Source organism: Budorcas taxicolor, chromosome 8 (genome assembly GCF_023091745.1).
Source record: "Budorcas taxicolor isolate Tak-1 chromosome 8, Takin1.1, whole genome shotgun sequence".
NCBI lineage: Eukaryota > Metazoa > Chordata > Mammalia > Artiodactyla > Bovidae > Budorcas > Budorcas taxicolor.
The window spans coordinates 28527696-28553375 of record NC_068917.1 but is presented as its reverse complement, the minus strand read 5'-3'; the positions used below and the strand labels follow the sequence as shown (position 1 = coordinate 28553375).

At 41.3% G+C, this 25680-nt stretch overlaps 1 protein-coding gene across 1 annotated transcript in view; it reads left to right on the top strand.

The window, feature by feature from the left end:
• Positions 1-22848, top strand: part of ADAMTSL1 (ADAMTS like 1) — a 1100541-nt gene extending 1077693 nt beyond the window's left edge. Inside the window, exons 28-30 of the mRNA XM_052645042.1 lie at positions 20020-20129; positions 20896-21116; positions 22742-22848. Of these exons, the coding sequence (XP_052501002.1) occupies positions 20020-20129; positions 20896-21116; positions 22742-22848 (438 nt within the window). The remainder of the gene's footprint in view (positions 1-20019; positions 20130-20895; positions 21117-22741) is intronic.
• The last annotated feature ends 2832 nt before the right edge of the window (positions 22849-25680 follow it).

The following is a 25680-nucleotide window of genomic DNA, read 5'->3' as shown; positions in this document are numbered from 1 at the left end:
TTCTAAATTCCATATATATGCATTAATATGCTGTATTGGTGTTTTTCTTTCTGACTTACTTCACTCAGTATAATAGGCTCCAGTTTCATCCACCTCATTAGATCTGGTTCAAATGCATCCTTTTTAATAGCAGAGTAATATTCCATTGTGTATATGTACCACAGCTTTCTTATCCATTCGTCTGCCAATGGACATCTAGGTTGCTTCCACGTCCTAGCTATTGTAAACAGTACTGTAATGAACATTGGGGTACATGTGTCTCTTTCAATTTTGGTTTCCTCAGTGTGTATGCCCAGCAGTGGGATTGCTAGGTTGTATGGCAGTTCTATTTCCAGTTTTTTAAGGAATCTCCACACTGTTCTCCATAGTGGTTGTACTAGTTTGCATTCCCACCAACAGTGTAAGAGGGTTCCCTTTTCTCCACACCCTCTCCAGCATTTATTGTTTGTAGACTTTTTGATAGCAGCCATTCTGACTGCTATGAGATGGTACCTCATTGGGGTTTTGATTTGCATTTTTCTGATAATGAGTGATGTTGAGCATCTTTTCATGTGTTTGTTAGCCATCTGTATGTCTTCTTTGGAGAAATGTCTGTTTAGTTTGGCCCATTTTTTGGTTGGGTCATTTTTCTGGAATTGAGCTGCATGAGCTGTTTGTATATTTTTGAGATTCTTTGTTAGTTGCTTCGTTTGCTATTATTTTCTCCCATTCTGAGGCTGTCTTTTCTATGGATTTTTAATCTCTATTTCTGCCCTAATTTTTCTCCCTCCTACTAATTTTGACCTTCATTTATCCTTCTTTTTATATTTCTTGAAAGAAATATAAAGTTAGGTTATTTGAGACTTTTCTTGTTTCTTGAGGTAGTCACTTATCACTATGAGCTTCCCTCTTAGAAGTGTTTTTGCTGTACCCTACAAGTTTTGGTATGTAATATTCCCATCTTCATTTGTCTCAAGATATTTCTTCTTTGACCCATTGATTGTTTGGTATAATGTATAATCTATACATGTTTGCAATTCTCCAGTTTTCTTCTTGAATTTGATTTCTAACTTTATACTCTTATGGTCAGAGATGATGCTTGATATGATTTCAGTCTATAAGGATGTGCCAAGACCTGTCAATGTCCCTAAATCTTAAGATTTGTTTTGTGGCCTATCACGTGATCTGTCCTAGGAGGTTCCATGTTCACCTAAGAAGAATGTGTGTTCTGTTGCTATTGGATGGAATGTCAAATTCATCAGGTCTTACATACTGTTTAAGCCTGATGTTTCTTTACTGATTCTCTGTGTGGATGATCTATCCATTGATATGAGTAGGAAGTTGGAGCCCCCTGCTATTTTTGTATTGCTGTCTATTTCTCCTGTTAGGTGTGTTAATAGTTGACTTTATATATTTAAGTGCTCCTATAGGGGAGCATAAATATTTATAAACATTATACCCTCTTGTGGACTGAACCATTTATCATTACTTCTTAGTCTCTTATACCAGATAAATTACACCTTTTTAACAAAGACTGTCATATAAGTATAGCTACCTCCAGTTTCTTTTGGGATCCACTTGCATGAAATATCTTTTTCCATCTTTTTGTTTTCAGTTTGTGTATTCTTCCATCTAGAAGGGAGTCTCTTGTAGGCAGTGTATACATGTTTTTTTTTTTAATTCATTATTCAGCTATTCCATTCAACTATTTTGTCTTTTGAATTGCAAATTTAGTCTATTTACATTTAAAGATACATTGGTAGGTATGTACCTATTGCCATTTGCTAATGTTTTCTGACTTTTGTAGTTCCTCTGTTCCTTTTTCTGCTCCTGCTCTCTTCCTCTGTGATTTGATGGCTTTCTTAAATGGTATACATATATTCTTTTATTTTTTGTGACTATATTTTTGCTTTCTGGTTACTATGAAGCTATCATATCATAGAGTATATCCCTGACAGTCTATTTTAGATTGATAAAAAACTTGTTTGTTCGAAATTTGAGCTATTCTAAAGCTCAAAATTTTTAGTCTTACCCCTTTCGCCATGTTTTATGATTTTAATGTCACATTTTGTATCTTTCTATCTTGTGTATCCTTAATTATTGTAATCACAGTTAACTTTGCCACATTTGTATTCTTACCTTCATACTAGTGTTATAAGTGATTAACCCACTACATATTCTGTATGTTTACCTTTCCATTGAGGTTGATGTTTTCTTGTTACTTATTAGTGCCCTTTCTCTTCAGCTTAAAAAAAGTCCCTTTAACATTTCTTGTAAGGCCAGTTTAGTAGTGATGAACTCCTTTGACGTTTGCTTGTCTGAAAAACTCTCTCTCTCCTTCAATTCTGAATGATAACTTTTCTGGGTAGAATAGCTTTTGGTGGAAAGTGGTTTTTTTTTTCTTTCAGCATTTCAAATATACTGTGCTTCTCTCTTCTAGCCTACCCATTCTGCTGAAAAAATTTGCTTATAGTCTAATGGGGGTTCCCTGTACTTAACAAGTTGTTTTTCTCGTGTTGCTTTTGAAATTCTCTCCTTGTCTTCAACTTTTGACATTTTAATTATGTGTTTAACTCTAATGTCTCCTTAGGGCTTATTTTTACACTCTGGGCTTTCTGGAATTAGATTTCCATTTCCTCTCACAGGTTAGAAAGCTTTTAGCCATTGTTTCTTCAAATAGGTTTTCTGCTCCTTTCTATCTCCTTTCCTGTGGTCCCTGTGATCTGAATGTTAGTGTGTTTGATGTTTTCCCACAAGCCCCTTAGGCCGTCTTCACTTGTTTTTCTTCCTGTGGGAGGGGGTGTGGGGGGGGGATGGGAGCAGAGCTGCTCTAGTTGGACGAGTTGGGTGAGTTCCACTGCCTTGTCTTTGAGTTGACTGACGCTTTCTTCTGCTCCATCTAGTCTGCTGTTGAAACCCACTAGTGTATTTTTCAGTTCAACAATTGTTTTCTTCAGCTCTGTGACTTTTATGGTACTTTTTTTTAATATTTTCAAACTCTTTGTTGAAGTTCTCACTGTATTTACCCATTTTTCACCCTAGTTTTGTGGTTAGGGTGAACTCTTTTTCAGGTAAATAACAGCACTATTTCATTGAGGTTTTCCTCCCACCCCACTGTACCCCGAAAAGTTTGTCTTTAATCTGGAACACATTTCTTCATTTTGCATAACTCTCTGTTGGTTTCCATGCTTTAGATGAAACAGCCATCTCCCCCAGTCTTGAAAGAGTGGCTCATGTAGAAGTGAACCTTGTATTTCAACCCTGTCTCAGTTCTGTCATCACCCAAACCTTTGTGCTTGTCCAAGCAGCCTATTATATTTTTGAAAGCTCCCAGTGGTTGAGGATATGCCAAGACCTGTCAGTGTCCCTAAGGAGAGATCTCAGCATCTAGGTTCATATTGTTATCTTTTTTTAATTTATTTATTTATTTTAATTGGAGGCTAATTACAATATTGTAGTGGCTTTTGCCATACATTGACATGAATCAGCCATGGGTATACATGCGTTAAAAGCTGCTGCAAGAGAACTTGACTTCCAATGTACACAGATTATATATATCTATAGTCTTATGGGACTGAAAGTGTAAGCTCCACTGGCCAGGTGATGGGGTAGTATTCCTTGAACAGCAGTTGCCCCAGGGATCGAACCTGGGTCTCCTTCATTGTAGGCAGACGCTGTACTGTCTGAGCCAGCAGGGAGGTCCTATTGAAGCTCTAGATGAGAGTATAAGCTCTTTCCTGGGAGATACTGGAGCAATGCAGAGGGACTGTCCAAAGACAGCATCCACACCCTACGTTCCTTGAGAAAAGTCTTGTAGTCCACTAGATGTGTGCCAAACCTGGCCCCTCAAGCCAGAGTTCCAGTACAAACAGAAAACCAAAGGGATGTGCCACAGCTTGCTGTCTGCACAGTGCCCTAGGGGTGGTAGCCTGCCAAGAACTAGGTATCTGATTGCCACAGTCCCATGGGACACAGGAATGCAAGCTCCCTAACCACCCAAGTCAGGCAATCAAGGGGCATCCCTGGCATGGCCGCTGCAAAAACTAGGACACTAGACATACAAATCAGGGAGCCAGCTGCATGTGAAGTTCCACTCCAGAAAACATGTGCTCTGGAGCACAGCGGAGGGAGGGTGCAAGTTTAGTGCCTACCCTCTGAAGTCTCTGGAAAGTCTCTAGAATATTACAGTCAATCTTTATTTTTTTTAATATAAATTTATTTAATTGGAGGCTAATTACTTTACAATATTGTATTGGTTCTGCCATACATTGACAACAGTCAGTCTTTAGATGCAAGTTTAATTAGAAGTCTACCAGTCAGGCTATAGTCATGATGATTAGCTAAGAGGCCACCTTCACAGAAATACCAAGCTTCTGTGTTTTTTACCTCCTCCTGAGCCCTAGGAGGAGGTGATAGCTGTTTAAGAATCTGAAGCATAAGGCCTCACTGGCTTCCAGAGTTGGCTATGTAGTGATGTCTCCTAGTAGCAACTGAAAAAAATCAGGACCACAGAGAGGGCTGTGGACTCCTTGCTGATTATTACACCCCCTTGAGACCAAGAATTCAAACTCCCCTAGCCTCCAGACCAAGCAGGCAAAAGGCCTCCTCTGGGCAGCAGCCACAAAGACTAAGGCACCAAATGCATGTGAAAACTCCCTTCTAGGAGACACTGGTACTCTGGAGGATGGCAAAAGGACTGTGTGACAGTGGTACCCGTGAGTCTCAGACCTGGAGAATGCTCCAGCAGGTTTCTAGACTTGTGTTTTAAGTGAGATGTCTGCTTTCAGGCCAATGCTTTAATATAAGCAGGTGAGCTTCCTTCTCTTTGAGTATGACCAGCTATCTCAGAATTCTGGGATGTAAGCCGTGAGCCCCGTTAGTGTTTCGAGTTAGATGTTTGGGGGGCTCATCTCTCAGATACAGGTTCCAAAAATTAAGGTGTCCAGTGTGGAGTCTGAACTCTTCGCTCCTTAGGGAGAGGCTCTAAGTATTAAGTCCAGTACTTTGGCCACCTCATGCGAAGAGTTGACTCATTGGAAAAGACTCTGATGTTGGGAGGGATTGGGGGCAGGAGGAGAAGGGGACGACAGAGGATGAGATGGCTGGATGGCATCACTGACTCAATGGACGTGAGTCTGAGTGAACTCCGGGAGTTGGTGATGGACAGGGAGGCCTGGCGTGCTGTGATTCATGGGGTCGCAAAGAGTCAGACACAACTGAGCGACTGAACTGAACTGATGGCAAGATTATGTCTCAGTTCTTCCTACCTGCTTTGATGTAGTTTTCTCATTTGCCTGATGTGTGGTTGTCACTCAGGCAGCCTTTAGGATTTTTTTAGAAGTTATTTTTCCATATGTAGCTGTAGACTGAATACATCTGTGGGAGGAGGTGAGTTCAGGATTTTCCTATATCACCATTTTTAACTGGAACCCTAAATTTTGTGGTTATTGACATTTCTTACCAAGAGGCTCCAGGTTTCATCAGATGTTTAGGGAGCTTTGAAGGATATGAACCAGTGAAGGAAAAGGATATTAGGTAAGAGCAGTCCTCTTAGGTCAGGTAACTATGTCCACAGCCAGTTACTGTTGCTCCTGCTATGGCCAAAAATACCGAAGTCTCGCCAACCGCATCTTTTTGAGCAGGTGATGCTAAAAAGTGTGAACTCAGAAGATAAAGAGTAAGGCTTTGAGGATCCAGTGCAACACTACTATTCACAAACACACAGGGTAGGGAAAATATAAAAATATCCCCTTCACACTGACAACTGAAAATCCTTTTTTTAGTTATTGTGATAAAATATACATAACAGTATTTTCAATTCAGTGACATTAAGTACATTTGTATGGTTGTTCAACTATCACCACTGTGCATCCTCAAAACCGTTTCATCATCCCAAGCTAAACTCTGTACCCGTTAAACAATAATTCCCCATTATCCCTTTCTCCCAGTCCCTGGTTGCCACTATTCTCCTTTATTTCTATGAATTTGACTATACTTGTCAAATCATATAGTATCTGTCCCTTTGTGCCTGCCTTGTGTCATTTTTATTCATCTTTTCAAGATTCCTCTATGCTGCAGCATGTATCAGAATTTCATTCCTTTTTAAGGCTGAATAATAGTTCAGTGTTAAGTATATAGCACATCTTGTTTATGCATACATGTCATTGAATGAATGGGTTTGGTTCCATCTTTTGGCTATTATGAATAACACTAGTTTGAATATGCATGTATAAATATGTATTCAAGTGTCTTCTTTCATTCTTTTGAGTATATACCCAGAAGTGGAATTGTTAAATCATATGGTACTTCTGTGTTTGAGGAACTGCCATACTGTATTCTATAGCAGCTTTATCATTTTACATTCTCACCAACAGTGCACAAAAGTTTCAATTTTTCCACATTTTCAATGATTGTTATTTTCTGGGTTTTTAATAATAGACATCCTAGTGGATGTGAAGTAGTATCTCATTGTGGTTTTGCTTTGCATTTCCCTAATTTCTAGGGATGTTGAATATAGTTTCATGTGTATGTTGGCCATTTATAGATCTTCTTTAGAGAAATGTCTGTTTAAGGCTTTGTGTTTTGTTGAATTGTACTTCTTGATGTTTTCTGAATATTAATCCTTTATGAGATTTTTCTCCTACTCTGTATGTTGCCTTTTTACTCTGCTGATAGTGTCCTTTGATAAAGAAGAGCTTTAAGTTTTGATGATATCCAGTTTATCTAATTTTTGTTGTTTCCTGTGCTTTCAGTGTCATATTCAAGAAATGATTGCCAAATCCAGTAACATGAAGCTCTTCCTCCTCTGTTTTCTTCAGTTTTACACTTAACTCTTACATTTAAAGTCTGTGATTCATTTTGAGTTCATTTTTATATAGTGTAAAGTAAGGCTCCAACTTCATTCTTTTTTATGAGGCTATTCAGTTTTGTCAGAACCATTTGTCAAAAAGACTGTCCTTTCCCCATTGAAAGCTCTTGGCATACTTCATCTGACCATATATGCAAGAATTTGTTTCTAGCCTCTCTATTCCATTCCATTGGTCTATATATCTTTCTGCAAGCTAGAACTACACTGTTTTGACTACTCCAAATTTATAGTAAGTTTTGAAATTATGAAGTACAAAACCTCCAACTTTGTTGTTTTTTTTGCAGATTATTCCAGCTATGTGACTAATTTCTTTTTCTAGTTTTCCATGTATAAGTCTTTCACTTCTTGATTTATTCTTCTTAGTGCTATTATAAATGGGATTGTTCTCTTAATTTCCTTTTCAGATTGTTCATCAATCATGTATAGAAATGCACCTGGTTTTTAAATGCTGATTTTTGTATTTCAACTTTGAATTCATTTATTGGGATTTTAAGAGTTTTTATGTATCTTTGTAAACTGAACAGAGGTCATTTTGCTTCTTTACCTTTCCAACTTGCATGGTTTTCTTTTTTCTTGCCTAATTGGTCTGAACTTCCAATAATATGTACAAGAATGCTAAATATTGCATTCTTGTTCATCTTAGGGGAAGAGTTTTTAGTCTTTAGTATTGAGGATGATGTTAGTTGTTAGGTCTTTATTATCTTAAGGTAGTTTCTTTCTACTCCTAGTTTTTTATGTTTTATTATGAAAAGCTGTTGGATTTTGTCATGTGCTTTTTTTTTTTTGCATCAGTTGAGATCATCACGTGCTTTTTCTCTTCATTATGCTAATGCGGTATTATAGAACAGTGACTGATTTTCATATGTTGAATCATCCTTTCATTCCAAAAATAAATCCTATGACTTCGTGGCATATAATCCTTTTTAATCCTTTTATTATGCTAAATTTGGTTAGCTAGTATTTTGTTCAGGATTTCATCATCAATAGTCAGAAGGGATATTGTTCTTTAGTTTTATTATAGTGTTTTGGTATACTGGCCTCATAGAATGAATTAGGCAGTGTTAGTGTTCCCTGCCCTTCAGTTTTCTTGAAGAGTCTGACAAGAATTGGTATGAATTATTTTAATACCGGGTAGAATTACCAGTGAAGCTTTCTGGTACAGGGCTTCTCTTTGTTGGGAGGTCTTTAATTACTGATTCAGTCTCTTTACTAGCCATACTTTTACTTCATGATTCACTCTTGGTGGGTTATATGTTTCTAGAAAATTGTCCACTACACCTAGGTTACCCAATTTGTTGGTGTACAGTTCATAGTACTCTTTTAATCTTTATTTCTATAAAATCAGTAGTAATGTTGTTACCACTTCCATTTCAGATTTTAATAATGAGTCCTCTTTTTTGTAGTCAATGTAGCTAAAAGTTGTCTATTTTGTAGATCTTTAGAGGGAGCAAACATTTGACTTCACTGATTTTCTCTATTCCTTATCTCCATTCTAGTCTTTATCATTTCCTTCCTTCTGCTAGCTTTGGATTTAGTTTGCCCTTAATTATTTTAGTTCCTTAAGGCCTAAGGTTAGGTTCTTTGAAATCTTCCTTTTTATTTTATATTGCAGAATAGTTGATTTACAATGTTATGTTAGTTCAGGTGTACAGAAAGTGATTCAGTTATATATATATATATATATATATATATATATATATATATATATATATATATATATATATATATATATATATACACACAAACACACACATATCCACTCTTTTTCAAGTTCTTTTCCCATAAAGGTTATTACAGAATATCAGTCTCCTAATTTATCTCCTCCACTTTTCCCCTTTGATACACATAAGTTTGTCTGTGAAGTCTATGAGGCTGTTTTGAAAATAAGTTCATTCTGTATCTTTTTTAGATTCCACAGCAAGCAATATCATAATATTTGTATTTCTCTCTCTGGCTTACTTCATTTAGTATGATAATCTCTAGGTCCATTCATGTTGCCACAAATGATATTATTTCCTTCTTTTTATACTTTCTTTTTAATCCATTCCTCTGTCAGTGGACATTCATCATGCTTCTATGTCTTGGCGACTGTAAGAACTGCTGCAATGAACAATGGGATATATGTATTTTTTGAGCTATGGTTTTCTACAAATATATGGCCAGGTATGGGGTTATAGTGTAATATGGTGGTTCTACTTCTAGTTTTTTAAGAAATCCCCATACTATAGTGCTTGTACTAGTTTACATTCCCACCAACAGTATAGGAGGCTTTCTTTCTTCCACACCCTCTCCAGCATTTATTTTCTGTAGAGTTTATGATGATAATCATTCTGCTAAAGTGACAGCTCATTGTAGATTTGCACTTCTGTAATAATTAGTAGTGTTGAGCATCTTTTCATGTGCTTTTTGGCCAGCTGTATTTCTTCGGTGGAGCAATGTCTAATTAGAGCTGTCAGTTTTTTGATTGAGTTGTTTATTTTTGTGTGTTTTGGAGATGAATCCCTTGCTGGATGCATTGTTTACAAATATTTCCTCCCATTCTATGGGTTGTGTTTTCATTTTGGCTATGGTTTTCTTTGCTGCACAAAAGCATTAATTAGTTCCCATTTATTGGGCTTCCCTGGTGGCTTTGATGGTAAAGAATCTGCTACAATGTGGGAGACCTGGGTTTGATCCCTGGGTTGGGAAGATCCCCTGAAGAAGAGAATGGCTACCCACTCCAGTACTCTTGCCTGGAGAATCCCAATGGACAGAGTGGGCTACAGTCCATGGGGTCACAAAGAAGTTGGACATGACTAAGCAACTAAGCACAGCACAGCACGTTTTTATTTTCACTGAAGGTAGATCCAAAAAGATGTTGCTGCAATTTATGTTAGAGGAAAACATAGATGATTCTGCCTAAGAGTTTTATAGTATCCAAGCTTTTTTTTTTTACATGTAACTGTCCAGTACCATTTATAGAAGAGGCTGTCACTTCTCCATTGTATAATCTTGCCTCCTTTGTCATTGATTAATCAACCATAGGTGCATGGGTTTATTTCTGGGCTTTATATTCCATTGATCTATATTTGTTTTTGTACCAGTACCGTATTCTTTTGTACTGTGTACCTTTGTATTAATAGTATAATCTGAAAACAGGAAGCCTGATTCCTCCAACTCTTTTTTTCTTTCTAAAGACTACTTCAGCTATTCAGGGTCTTTTGTGTCTTCATGCAAATTTTAAGAATTTTTGTTCTAGTTTTGTGAAAAATGCCATTGCAATGTAATTTGATAGGGACTGCATTGAATCTTAGCAGATTGCCTTGTAGATCTCCAAACAGTGACAATCTTACTTCTTTTCCTATTTGAATTCATTTCTTTTTCTTCTCTGAGTGCCATGGCTAGACTTCAAAAACCATGTTGAATAGAAGTGGCAAGAGTAGACATCCTTGCCTTCTTTGTGATCTTAAGGGAAATGTTTTCAGTTTTTTGAAACTGTCACTGTTTGCAGGTAACATACTATACATAGAAAATCCTAAAGATGTCACCAGAAAAGTACTAGAGCTAATTAATGAATTTAGTAAAGCTGAAGAATACAAAATTCCTATACACTAACAACAAAAAAAATCAGAGAAATTAAGGAAACAATCCTATTCACCATTGCAACTCAAAGAATAAAATATTTAGGAATAAACCTACCTAAAGAGACAAAAGACTTGTATGCAGGAAACTATAAAAAAGACGAAAACTATAAGAAAAATGACACAGAGAGATATAGCATGTTCTTAGATGGAAAAATCAATATTATGAAAATGACTGTATTACCCAAAGCAATCTACAGATTCAATGTAACCCCTATAAAATTACCAATGGCATTTTTCACAGAACTAGAACAAAAAATTTTTTACAGTTTATATGGAAACACAAAAGACCTCAAATAGTCAAAGCAGTCTTGAAAAATAAAAACAGAGCTGGAGGAATCAAGCTCCCTGACTTCACACTACACTACAAAGCTACGGTAATTAAGATAGTATGGTACTGGCACAAAAACAGAAATGTAGATCAGTGGAACATGATAGAAAGCCCAAAGATAAACCCAAGCACCCAAGGGCACCTTACCTTTGACAAAGGAGGCAAGAATATACAATGGAGACAAGACAGCTTCTTCAATAAGTGGTGCTGGGAAAACCAGACAGCTACATGTGAAAAAATAAAATTAGAACACTTCCTAACACCATACAAAAGTAACTCAAAATGACCTAAAGACCTAAATGTAGGCCAGAAACTATAAAACTCTTAGAGGAAAACATAGCTAGAATACTTTCTGACATAAATAATAGCAAGATTCTTTTTGACCACCTTCTAGAGTAATGAAAATAAAAACAAATGAGACCTAATTAAACAAGACAAAAAACAACCCTCAGAATGGGAGAAAATATTTGCAAATGAAGCAACTGATAAAGGATTAATCTCCAAAATATACAAGCAGCTCATGCAGCTCAGAATCACAAAAACAAACAACCCGATCAAAAAATGGACAGAAGACCTGAATAGACATTTCTCCAAAGAAGACATCCAGATGGCCAACAAACGCAAGGAAAGATGGTCAGCATCGCTGGCTGATAGAGAAATGCGAATCTAAACAACGAGACCTCACCTCACACCGGGCAGAATGGCCATCATCAAAAAGTATGAACAATAGGTGCTGGAGAAGCTGTGACAAAAAGGGAGCCTCTTGCTAGGAATGTAAATCGATACAACCTCTATGGAGAACAGCATGAAGGTTCCTTGCAAAACTAAAAATAAAACCATATGACCCAGCAATCACACTCCGGGGCGTACACTCCAAGAAAACCATAGTTTGAAGATGCATGCACCCCAGTGTTCACTGCAGCACTGTTCACAATAGCCAGGGCAGGGAAGCAACCCAAATGGCCGTCTACAGAGGAGTGGACAGAGAAGATGTGGTACACATGCACAATGGGCTGTTGCTCAGCCGTCAATATTCGGAGTCCAGAACGTTACTCTAGAACAAAACTGGGTCATTCGTAGTGATGTGGATGGACCTAGAGTAAGTCAGAAAGAGAAAAACAAATATCATATATTAACGCATATATGGAATGTAGACAAATGGTACTGATGAACCTATTTGCAGGGCAGGAATAGAGAAATGGACATTGTGGACACAGAGAGGGAAAGCAATGGTAAGATGAACTGGGAGAGTAGGATTGACATAGAAACACTACCATGTGTAAAACAGATAGCTAGTGAGAAGCTACTGTATAACCAGGGAGCTCAGCTCAGGGCTCTGATGACCTAGAAGGGTGGGTGGGAGGCAGGGGATGTATGTGTATGTGTATGTATATATCTGATTCACACTGTTGTATAGCAGAAACTAACATGACATTGTAAAGCAATTATGAAAGAAAGTGAAAGTGAAGTCACTCAGTCGTGTCCGACTCTTTGCGACCCCATGGACGGTAACCTACCAGGCTCCACGGTCTATGGGATTTTCCAGGCAAGAATACTGGAGTGGGCTGCCATTTCCTTCTCCAGGGGATCTTCCCAACCCAGGGATCAAACCCGGGTCTCCTGCATTGCAGACAGACGCTTTACTGTCTGAGCCACTAGGGAAGCCAATTATACTCCAGTTGTAAAAAGTAATAAATAGATAACCAACAGGACCCACTGTATAGCACAGGGAACTCTGTTCAGTGCTCTGTAATAACCTAAACAGGAAAAGAATTTGAAAAAGGATAGATAAATGTATATGCATTGCTGAATCACTTTGCTGTACACCTGAAACACAACACTGTTAATCAATCATAATAATGTGAAATATATAGTTGCTGTACAATATTATATAAAGTTACAGATATATAATAGTGATTCACAACTTCCAAAGGCTATACTCCATTGATATTTATCACAAAACACTGGCTATATTCTCTGCATTATACAATCTAGTCTCATAGCTTATTTTGCATAATAGTTACTATCTCTAAATTCCCTACCATTTTGTCCCTTCCCCTTCACTCACCTGACTAGTAATCAGTAGTTTGCTCTGTAAATCTGTGAGTCTGTTTCTTTTTTGTTATATTCACTAGTTTCTTATATTTTTCAGATTCCACATAAGAGTGATATCATACAGTATTCATCTTTCTCTGACTTATTTCACTTAGCATAATACCCTCCAAATCCATCTCTGTTGTTTTATTGCTTCAGATGATGTGTCTTGATGTGGATCTCTTTGGGTTCATTTGTGTGGGAATTTCTTCAATTTCACGAATTTTTCAGCCATAATTTCACCAAATATATTTGTAACCCTTTCCTCTCTCTTCTCCTCCTGAAAATGAAAGTGTTAGTCACTCAGTCATGTCTGACTCTTTGCAATCATGGACTGTAGCCCACCGGGTTTCTCTGTCCATGGAATTCTCCAGGCAAGAATACTAGAGTGGGTAGTCATTCCCTTCTCCAGGGATTGAACCTGGGTCTCCTACACTGCAGGCAGATTCTTTACCATCTGAGCCACCAGGAAAGCCCATATCCAATATAAATAAAAATTTTAATTAATTTTTAAAATAGATAAACAAGAAGGACCTATAGCGGGGAGCTATATTGAATATCTTGTAACAACCTATGATGAAAATATGAAAGATATATATACAACACATATATGAATCATTTTGCTATATACCAGAAGCACAACACTGTAATTTTTTAAATTATATTAAAAAGTGAGTCACTTGTAGATAGATTGCCAATCTGTGCCTTTTGATTGGAGACTTTTTTTCCTCCATTTAAAATAATTATTGATAAGGACGGACTCACTTTTGCCACTGTTATTTGTTTTAGGTGTCTTATAGCTTCTCCTGCTCATTACTTTCATTATTGCCTTTGTGTTTAGGTGATGTTTTTTATTCCTTTTTTTTATTGTTGGAATACAGTCTACAAATATTTAATTTGTGGTTGCTCTTGGACTTACATATAACATTCTAAAGTTATAATAATCTAATTTTTATTTATAGCAACATCAAGCACACACAAACTATTCCTATAGAACCTTTCCCCTTTATGTTAATAATATAAAAGTTACATCTTTATACACTGTACATCAACTAACAGAGTTATAATCATTTTAATGCATTTTGTCATTTAAATCCTATAGAAAATAAAAAGTGTAGTTACATAACAAAAGTATAATACCAATTTTTATATTTCAGCATGTATTTATATTTGCTGGCCATGTCATATGGTTTAGAGCTACTATCTCACATCTTTTCATTTTAACCTAAGGGTCTCTCATGTATCTTGCTGTCAAGCATAGTGGTTAATGAACTTCCTCTGATCTTATTTGGGAAAATCTTACGTTTATCCTCATTTCTGAATGACAGTTGCACTGGGTATAGAATTCTAAGCACATAGTTTGTTTTTTTTTTCTTTCAGCACTTTAAAGATATAACTCTATTACCTTCAGCCTGCAGGGCTTCTGCTGAGAAATCATCTGCTAAGCCTGTTGAGAGGATCTCTTATACCTGATGAGTCTATCTTGTCGATTTCAAAATTCTTTGTAAGACAATTTGATTATAATGTCTCAGGTTTGTAGTTTTCATCAAATTTGGGGATTTTTCAGCAATTATTTCTTCAAATGACTTCTCTGCCTCTTTCTCTCTCTCCTCCTTCTAGGACTCATAGAGTTAGATAGGTAAAATCTGTATATGTTGGTCCCATTTTCTTCACTTTCTTTCTTTGAGCTCCTAAGACTCAGTAACATTAATTGAACTGTTTTCAGGCTTGCTAATTGTTTTTTCAGTCTCTTCAAACCTGCTGTAGAACTCTTCTCATGAAATTTTCAATTCAGATAAGTATTTTTTAGCTCCAAATCTATTTTTATAATTTCTGACTTTGTCAATATCCTCATTTTGTTCACATAACATTTTTCTGATTTCCTTTCTTTATTCATTTTTTGCTTTAGATCTCTGAACATGTTTATGACAGTTGTGTGAAAGTCTTTAATACATGTGATGCTGTGTTTCTTTAGGGCTGGCTCTGCCACTTTACTTTCTTCCTTGAATGGGCCATGATTTCCTATTTCTTTGATGTGCTTATGACTTATAATGGGAAACTGGGCATTGAGAAAAACAGACATCCCTCCCAGTCTTTGAATACACTTTCTCTGTGCCTGTGCATACCTTCACTGATTAGCTAGCTGGGTGTTCTCTGAACCTAGGGATCAGCCTGAGATGAAAGCATAAGGTCTTCTGAGGTCTTTTCTGAGCATATGTCTTACCTGGGGCTGCTTCTGACTTTAAGAATTCCTCTTTATATACAGCTGCTCTTGAACGTCTTAATTTCCAAGATGGTCTCACCTCAGGTTGTCCTCAGGGTCTTAGGTAGCCTACTGCATGTCTCCATCTGTGATCTCTTGCCCCAAGAGTCCATAGTCCCCTTGCAGCTTTCACATGTAGAGGATGGCAATTGACACCTGAATTAGAAGAGACAGACCAGTCCTTCAGGTAGCTCTCTGATAGGTTAGAACATTGCACACTGCAACTAGGATCATCTCTGCTCCCTAGAGATGGTGGAAGAAAAATGGGCTGCTGCCACTACGTCTAGACCAAAACTTCCTTGCTGGGGTTTGGGCACTGGAAAAAACAGACATCCCTCCCAGTCTTTGAATCCACTTTCTCTGTGCCTATGCACACCTTCACTGATTTCACTGGGTGTTCTCTCAAAACTCCACAATTTTTCCTAGTGTTTTGAAGATGGATTTTTCTTTATTGGGTATTTCTAAGTTGCTATAGGCCTTTAACTTTTTTAGAATTCCTGTAAGATTAGTTTAGCCAGTTTCTGGCAGCTTTTTGATGTTTGTGTACAAACGAGGACTTAGAGCTACCCACCCTGCCATTTTGCTGACATCCTCACAATCAGGAATTCTTGAAGGAGTGTGTCTGTCTAAGAGCCCTATTTCCTCCTCTCTTGTTTGTATCTCAGTTCATTGCTGGTTTGACTTCAGTGCCAACTGCCACATTCAAAGAGCCCTTTCCAGGATCACCAGTGCAGCCTATAAGTTCCACTGGGTCCTGGCCACTTCTTTGTTCTTTTTGATGCATTTTGATTTTGATACCACTGACCCCCTTTCCTTTCTGGAAACTCCTTTATTGGTCTCTGCTAAGTCACTTCAGTCGTGTCCGACTCTGTGTGACCCCATAGATGGCAGCCCACCAGGCTCCCCTGTCCCTGGGATTCTCCAGGCAAGAACACTGGAGTGGGGTGCCATTGCCTTCTCCGTATTGGTCTCTGTGAATACATTTTCTATGTTCTCTTTTTCTCCTCTTCCCGCAGTTTAATTAGTGTCCCTTGAGGTTCTGCCCTAAGCCTTTTCTCCATCTCATGCTTTCTCTCCCCTTGGGTTATACTACTTGTGACTCCTAGGCACCACCTGTGTACTGATGACTTTCAAATGGATAGCGTTCAGTACAGCTCAAGTTTTAAGTCACAGATCTATATACCCACCTGCTTAATGAACATACATATTTGCATATGTCACAAACATCTCATACAAAACATCTTCAAAACAAACTCTTACCTAGTTTTTCAGTCCTTAAACCTGAGACTCAGCTGGCTCCCTGTTACTCCTGAGAGTCAAGGAGTGCTACTCCTGAAGCCATGTGACTCATACTTCCATGGAATCACCTCTCCATTTCCATTGCCTTCATTTTGCTCAGCACAATTTGTTACCTAGATTTCTTTCTCCAGACTTTTCAACTCAATTACTGTATTGCTGACAGAATAATCTTTTTAAAGAGTAACGCTGATCATGACACTCCCACTTAAAAACCATTTTAGGTGCCTCCCTTCCCCCACCCCAACAAAGCAGCATTCATAAGAAGCTCCAAACTCCTCAGACAGCAGACAGTATTTCTCACGGTGTGGCACGTGTTTTACAGCCACGTTTATAATTCCACCTCTCATATAATTCTCCTGTAAACATTCCAGGGCTGCTTTTGCCATCATTCCTTCACACATGCTTTTATGGAACACATTCCCTACCCACGACAGGTGCCTCATAAATGTGTTGGATAAAAAGAGTAAAGTTGAATTATACATGAAGCCAGGTTGTTAGAACTGAGAAGGTGGTCTTAGTTCTACTTCGACTAAAACCAGCATGGTTTTCACAAACTTCAAAGAGATAGGAAAATGAAGGAATAGATCTTTGCATGACACCATTTCAAAAGAATTTTCTTGTCAGAAACTTACCATTTTCATTCTTACAGGAGAGGAATATGGAGGTTTGGTGGGAATCTATGGTTTGACGCCAATCCAAACAATATCACCAATGCAAAATTACTAAAAAGATTTTCAGATCAAGCAGGTCCCTATTCTTTGTAATGCCATAAGCCTCGTTACTGTTTAACATGAGGTTCATGGACCAATAATATTGGCATCACCTGAGAGCTTTTAGAAGTTCAGCATGGGTGAATAAAAAGATGTGTGAACCGAATGAGAAATTCAACAAAATGATAGAAAATACAAGAAGGTACCGAATAGAAGTCACCGAGCTGAAGAACACATTAACTGAAAATTATATTAGAGCTGTTCAGCAACAGACTAGATGAAGCAAAGAAAGGGTCAGTAAATGTGAAGTCAGGGCAGTAGAGCTCATCCAATAAGAGCCGGAAAGAAAGTTAAGCTAGATTAAAGGGCTTGCATTATATAGGTCCCAGAAAAAAAGGAGCAGAAATCCTGTTTTAAGATATAATACCGAAAAATTTCTAAACCTGGGGAAAGAAACAGACATCCAGGCTCAGGAAACCCACAGAGTTCTAAGTAAAATGAAGGCAAAGCAATCAGAAATAGTTCCACAAATATATGGTCAATTAATTTACAACAGTGGAGCCAAGAACATACAATGGGGAAAGGACAACCTCCTCAATAAATGTAGTTTGGAAAATTGGACCACTACCTTATACCATACACAAAAATTAACTAAAAATGGAGCAAAGACTTGAATGTAAGGCCTGAAACCGTAAAGTTCCTAGAAGAAAATGTAGGTGGTACTCTTCTTGACATCAGTGTTGGTGTTTATGTTTTTAAAATCTGACACCAAAATCAAAAAACAAAAGTGAAAGTGAAACTACATCATACTTAAAGTTTCTGCACAGGAAAGGAAATATCAATGAAATGAGAAGATAACCTACTAAGTGAGAAAATATTTGCACATCATATATCCAATAGAGTTTAATATCCAAAATATATAAAGAACTGATATAATTCAATAGCAAAAAAAATTTTTTTCAGTTTTAAATAAGCAGAAGATTTGAATATACATTTTTTCAAAGACATATACATGGCCAAAAGGTACATTAAAAGGTTCTCAACATCAATTGTCAGAGAAATACTAATCAGAAACACATTGAGATACAGCTGCATACCTGTCAAAATAGTTATTATTAAAAAGCCAAGAAGTAACAAGTGTTGGTGAGGATGTGGAAAAAAGGGAGGCCTCCTACACTGTTGGTGAGAATGTAAATTGGGGCAGCCACTATGAAAAACAATATGAAGATTCCTCAAAAAGTTAAAACTACCATGTGATTCAGCAATTCCACTCCTGGGTATTTACCTAAAGAAAATGAAAATGCTAAGTTGAAAATGTATCTCCACCTTATGTTTTACTGCAGCATAATTTACAACAGCCAACATATAGAAACAACCTCTACGCATCCATTGTTGGCTGAATGGATAAACACAACGTAGTGTGTATATATATGTGTGTGTGTGTGTGTGTGTGTGTACACACACATCTTCTTTATACACACACACAATGGAATTTTATTCAGCTATAAAAAAGACTACAATCTTGCCATTTGCAACAATATGGATGGACCTCAGGGCATGCTAAGCTAAATAAGTCATACAGAGAAAGACTGGAGTAGGAAATGGCAACCCACTCCAGTATGCTTGCCTAGAAGATCCCATGGACAGAGGAGCCTGGTGGGCTACAGTCCATGGAATCACAAAAATTACATGATGGCGCACGCACACACACACAGAAAGATAAATACCATATAATCTCTCTTATATGTGGAATATAGTTTTTTTTTTTTTTAAGCAAGCTCACAGATACAGAGAACAGATTGGTGGTTGCCAGAAGCAGGGGGTGGAGTGTGGAAATAATAGGTGAGGAGGTCAAAGACTAAAAAGAAAAAATAAAATTTAAAATAAAACAGGATTTCCGCTTGTAATTTTAAGGGTTAACAGCTCCCCTGTGAATCCCTAGGAGTCCAGATACTTTCAAGTTAAGAGCCTTCGTTCTAAAACGACCTCCAAGGCGTATCTGTCCCCTTACCCTACTCAAATAGCAGATGTTGGCTAAGGGCCTGCCTGCTGCTTTCTCATTGTACAGACATCACTGTTGGTGGGAATATTTGCCGTGATAGGCTGGCTCTGCCAACCCTGGGAAAAGCTTAACCATCTCCATGAGTGGTTAGACACACTTAAGTCTACTTTTGTTCAGCCACCTTTGGTTTATCCTGGAGGAGACGAAACCAGAGAAAGGAAAGAAATGATCATTACTTTAATGAATTCAGCAAGAATAAACCAGATTACCCTCTGGACTGAAGGAGGGAAGGGGGTCTTGCTTAGAGGTCTTCAGCTCTCAAGTTTACCACCACATCCCTAGTACATTGTGCCAAGTCAGCTGGCATACGGTTCATCTGGGAGGCAGCTGACATCTCTGACCACCTCCACACTACCATTAGCCATTTGCTCAGTGGTAAAGAATCCATCTGCCAATGCAAGAGATAAAGGTTCAATCCCTAGGTTGGGAAGATTCCCTGGAGGAGGAAATGGCAACTCACTCCAGAATTCTGGCTTGGGAAATCCAATGGACCGAGGATCTTGGTGGGCTACAGTCCATGGGGTCACAAGAGAGGCAGACCTGACTTAGCAACTAAACAGCAACAACAATGTGAGAATGCTCACAGGATTCAGCAGAGCTAACCATCCCATTGTGGCACTAGGAAAAGGAAACATGATGGATAACCTTTAAATTGGCCTAGAGAGAGGCAAAATCAGTGATCTGACCACCTCGAACAAGCCCCTGCACAGGGATCTTTTGCCCTATGCAGCCTGGGCATGGCGGCCTGTCCCATGGCTGGCTAACATGTATGTCACCTTTTTCTGCTTCCCAGTGCAATGGGCCTTGCATCGGGCCTCGCCTTTCTGTGCAGCACAGACAAGTCTTCTGCCAGACGCTGGATGGCATCACCTTACCATCAGAGCAGTGCAGCGCCCTTCCGAGGTAAGAGAAAGCCACAGACCACCCCTTCCCCAGCCCTGTGTCAACAGCGCAGAAAGACGACGGTGAGTGAACCTGTCTCCTCCAACCTCCCACAGCGGTCAGACGCTCCTCCCTTTCATCTCCACCCTCTCCAGACCACTGGACTCCTAAAGGTAGACAGCTCGGGGTGGCCTCATGCTTACTGAATGGATCAGGCTCGGCTTTCCTTGTTCAGAGATGGGAGCACAGAGGATGCTGTTCTTCTGAGGAGAATAGCTGGCACAAGAGACTGGCTCTGGCCCCAGGGTGGACAGGAGGTCAGGTCCACAAAGGGGGCACCAGAGCCCAAGGGCTCCACCAGCCTCTCCCTCTTGTCCACTTCCCTTTAGAAGTTACACTGAGCCCCTTGTCTCCGGGTCTCCGCCTACCATTCCTACCCAGTCCCCAGCCCCTCTCCTTCCTTCCCTGGGGGTGAGGGCTCATCACCCCCGCCCCTAAGGTCCCAGGCCCTGAGTACAGCTCTGCCAGCCGCCAGCCTGGTGAAGCTCATTCTCAGATCATGCAGGGACAGAGACGCTGTAGAGATGAGCAGACAGCAGCCCAGTTAGAGGAAGGGGTCTTCTGAAATTCAGAAAAAGAGATCAGAACCCAGGGCAGGCAGCACTGGGAGTTCCTGATGGACGCCTGACAGTCTCAGGTTTACAGCACTGTGTTCACATCTGCCTCCCCTGATCCAGCCCCCAGAGGCGCAGACCCTAACCCTGCCACTCCCACTCCCCTGGCACAGGCCTGTGAGCACCCAGAACTGCTGGTCAGAAGCCTGCAACGTATACTGGAGGGTCAGCCTATGGACTCTCTGCACGGCGACCTGCGGCAACTACGGTTTCCAGTCCCGGCGCGTGGAGTGCGTGCACGCCCGCACCAACAAGGCAGTGCCCGACCACCTGTGCTCCTGGGGACCTCGGCCAGCCAACTGGCAGCGCTGCAACATCACCCCCTGCGAAAACAGTATGTTCCCACCCCACAGAGCCACCTGCAATCTCCCCACCAGGCCTCAGGTGCAGCGGGCAGTCCGAGGGACTAAGCCTGAACACAGGGCCGTAGTCCCACCTTCCCAGGGATCCTAAGCCAGGGCCGGAGTCAGGTATTTTCAGAAGGGTGCATGCAGGCAAACAAAGGTGTGTGCGAGGATGTGTATACATGTGTCTAGGCCACAGAGGATGGCTGGGTGTGGCCCAAGGGCTCCATACTGGCCCCTGAGAGAGCCAGGTGCATTTGGCTAAGTGCTGGATGAAATCATCCTCCGGCTCACCTACAGTAGTTTGGCTGCGGTACTCCCCTGGTGGCTTAGATAGTAAAGAGTCTGCCTGCAATGCCAGAGACCCGGTTCCATCCCTGGGTCAGAAAGATCCTGAAGAAGCGAATGGCAACCCACTCCAGTCTTGTTGCCTGGAAAGTTCCATGGAAAGAAGAGCCTGGGGCCTGGCAGGCTACAGTCCATGGGGTCACAAAGAGTTGGACACGACTGAGTGACTAACACACACACACACAGACACTCAGAGAGGACAGCTAAACAGTGGCTCTTGGGGAGAAAGCACTGTTTATACCTGAGCAGCAAACAGCTGCTCCCGCTCAGCCGACACTGCAGCCCTCGCGGTCTGCTGCCCACAGAACGAGGAGCTGCCGACCGCGCCCTCCCTCCTGATACTCATGAGTCTGATACTCATTCCCTCCCTCAAGTCTAGAGCCTCCTCCTCAGCCCAGCACCACATTTGTATCCCAGTTGGGTGGGGACCTATTTTTTTCTTCCTTTGGACCCAAAATACATCGGAGATGCTTCCTCCCAGGGACAGAGACAAAGCATGAGGCAAAGAACAGGAAAAGTTTAAGGCTTGCTGTGCAGTTTCTCCTTAGTCAGGGCCTCACTGAGTCTCAGATCCCCCATGCTGAAGGGAGATCCTCTAGACAGACAGTCCTGTTGCTTCTTCTACACAAGCAGGTTATTGCCTGACCCATCTTTGCCAGCTCCCACACTCAGGACCACTGTTTTCCATGAAAATAGTTCAGACTTACTGTGTTAACCGCTGATGTGTGCAGCCCCAATCCACATCAGTATTGAAGAACCATGTAGCCTGTGCTGGTACTGAACTAGGACACCACAGTGTCGGGAAAGAGTAGAGAGGAATGAGTAGGGAAAGAGTAGAGAAGCAGCAACCAAAGCTTCACAGGCAAGGGAAGAGTCACACTTCAGGCCTGCCACCACACGCAGGCCTCACTTGCATGCCCCGCCCACCCCGAAGTGGAGCAGAACTTAGTCCTTCTGGGAACCATCTCAAGGAGGAAGAGCTTCAGATACTCAAATGCCATGGGAAAAGGGCACCTTGCCTAGGAGGTGAGGCAGTCCCGCCCACCCTCAGGAAGGAAGGGGGCCATCAGAAAGGCCCAGAGCCCCAGCATTCAGTGCCCAGCTGCAGCCTGGGGAGCAGATGGCCAAGCTCCGCCAGAGCAAGGCTAGTTCAGAGGTGCCGGACAGTGGTGGCCCTTCCAGCACAAGGGTCTGACCCCAGAAGGCAGCTGGTGGCCACGGCCACGACTGAGTCTGTTTCACATCTCCTTTCTGTCCCCTTTCCCAGCGGAATGCAGAGACACCACCAGGTACTGCGAGAAGGTGAAACAGCTGAAACTCTGCCAACTCAACCAGTTCAAATCTCGCTGCTGTGGAACCTGTGCCAAAGCATGAAGACAGGGTGAGGTGAGAACACTACCCTGGCCGCACAGAGGACTCACGCAACCAGCTTGGACAGAACTTAAGCTTTCTTTGTTTTATTTATTTATTTGCCCCTCCCCACCCCTACACACACACCCTCTTCGACCTCCTTCCTTGCCCCCTCCCCAGATGTGAGGCCCCCAGCATGTCTGCTCTCAGTTGGCTGGAGGACAGAATGAGGGGACAGGACAAGGACGGAGGTCTGAGGAGGCTGCAGAGCAGAATGGGCCAGACAGCAAAGCCCCCTGGCCAGCCAGCTCCCTCCCAACCTGGGTCCCAGAGAGACCCAGGAAGAGGCCAGCGTAGCCCTTGGGAGAGCAGGGAGCCAGAGCCAACAGCAGATGAGAGAGAGGGGCAGAAGGGCAGGCGCCTGAGAGTTTGTAAAGCATTAGTATTGACTCTGGACAACCAAGGCGTCTCTCCTGGCCAGGGATGGTCAAGACCAGGAAGGGGAAACACCAGCCATGCTAAAGACCCAGCCCAGAACTCAGCTCTTCGGGGTGGTGGCGAGGGGGTCAGCGCAACAAGAACTCAAAACGCTGTAGGGTAAAGGGAAACCAATCCAAGTAGCTGAAGTGCACGGTGATGCAGAAAATGAAGTAGGGAGGGCAGGGACAGAAGCACAAAGAAAGCGGTGTGTGTTCCTGAGAGAAGGGGACAGCAGGGAATAAGCAGGCAGCTGGTGAGGGTCTGAACCCCAAGCGCACATGCCTGGTGGACCTCTGTGGGGTCAGGGGAGGCTATGGGGCCCAGAGCTCTTCTGCCCTCGGGCCCAGGCCGCATGCAGGGGCCATGCCCTCCCCAGGGTGGAGAGGAGCCCCTGAGGCGGCTCAGTGAACTTTCTACCCACACCCCTAGGGCAAAGCTGGTGAGACAGCAGGGTCTAGCTGTGCAGTCATGCCACCCCTGGCGTCTCTAAATCAAGAGTCCCCCAGCCCAGAACTAACTGCTGACACAGGCCAAGGTGTTTTGATCATGAATAGACTGGGTTTCCTACCTGTAAGGTTTTTAATGCTTCACTGAAGGGCCAGGGACTAGGGTCAACTTGTCAAAAACCAAGCCATTAATCAACCTGTCAGAGCATCCATTAGATCAGAGCAGCCACTTCCTTCCAGAGCTGACCAGGTAATGGGTGGGACCGCAGCCCCATGACAGCTGCCCCTGTATTCAGGCAAGAGGTGTGGGTAGGGCCAAGGGGCACAGCAGCGAAGCCGAATACCCTCCATACAGGGAAATATGATATACTCTATCAGAATTAATATACCTCGGCTTTGCTAATTCAGTGTGGGCAAAGCAGCCTAGTCATGCCATCAGCTATGGTAGAGAGGCTGTAGCAAGTCAAGTGGCAAAACTGAAAATCTGGGACATTTTGGCAAATTGCTCGTTCAGCAGAGTGGTTTGGGGTGAGTGATTTGGGGCTGCCCCCCACCACAATGGCCACCATTTAGCAGCAGCTAGAGCAGAGCAGGGTGGCCAGAGTCACTCACCCCCCCACACACAGACTGCCCCACGCCACATATACAGACTCGCAAAATGTCACTCACCTCAGAGGCCACCACTGCCATCAGGGCTGCGTTTTCCAGCCAGCCAGGAAACAAAAGTTGGGGTAGGGGGAAGGCAATGTGCTTTGTGTCCTCCCCAGGTGAGCTGTGGGCAGTTAAGGTGATTTCCTCACAATAGTAATGGGCTCTGAGAAATCATGTTACTAAAAATCAGTGTAATTTTTATTTAAAATAAAAGAGAATGTTTTCTATGTCTGTATATCTTTTGTGAATATTTATTAGGATTTCTTGTATAAAAAAAGTGCAATATGAATAATTGTACATTGTCTTCCAGAAAAAAAAAAATAAAATATTTGGGGGATTTTTTTATTAACTTCCTGCAGCTGTGTTCCTGTAAACTCAGTGGCAATTGTTGTATTGTTCCTATTTTAGAAGAAGCTGATGTTTAACTCTGGATCCACCCACTGTGTACAGAATACATTGTAATAGTGGCACGGGATGATGGGGCAATAAGAGGGGACTCGTTTGTGACACAACAGTCATGCACGGAATGCGGAAGACAGGTTCCATGCTGGTACTAATGCGGTTGGTTCTTTCTAGTTCAATAGTTCTGGAAAGCCAGTGGCCAATATTTACAGTTCCTGAACAGCGGAGGTCCTCTAGCTTGTCCACGTGTCAGGCTGTAGCAGGTGAAGACGGCTTTCAGAGCGAGCCCAGAGGAAGTGGGAAGCAGCGTGCTCCTTGCATGAGATGAATGTACATTTACTGTTTGTCCTGTGAATCGTGACTCGGCAGCACCACAAGATTACTAGGGCTGCTGAAGAATGTGGGAGGAGGCACCTCCTCCTCTAAAACACAAAACTGTATTTATATTTTTTGTGTGTACAGATAATACAGCTTATTTATTTAAATCTTGTCGTCCTGAGTCTCTATTAAGCTCAGCCTTCCTATCTTGTTTTGGGCAGGAGGGGAATGGGGTGAGGCTGGTTCCCAGCCACTAATGTGAGTTTGGCCAAAATGGAAGAATTGCAGTTTTCAGCTTTGCCTAGAAAGCTTGGGGGCCCATGCCTGGAAGAGTCAGTCCTGTAAGTGAACCCAAAGGAGCTAAATATCCACAAATTGAGACGAGTGCTGCCTTTCACAATCAGCTCATTTACAGCCCTGTGGATAGGTATACCCTCAGAGAGATTTAGGATTTTGTTCCAGACCACTGCAATAAAGCAAATATCAAACACACAAAAAAGGAGTTCACATGAATTTTTTGGTTTCCCAGTGCATATAAAAGTTATATTTATGCTATCCT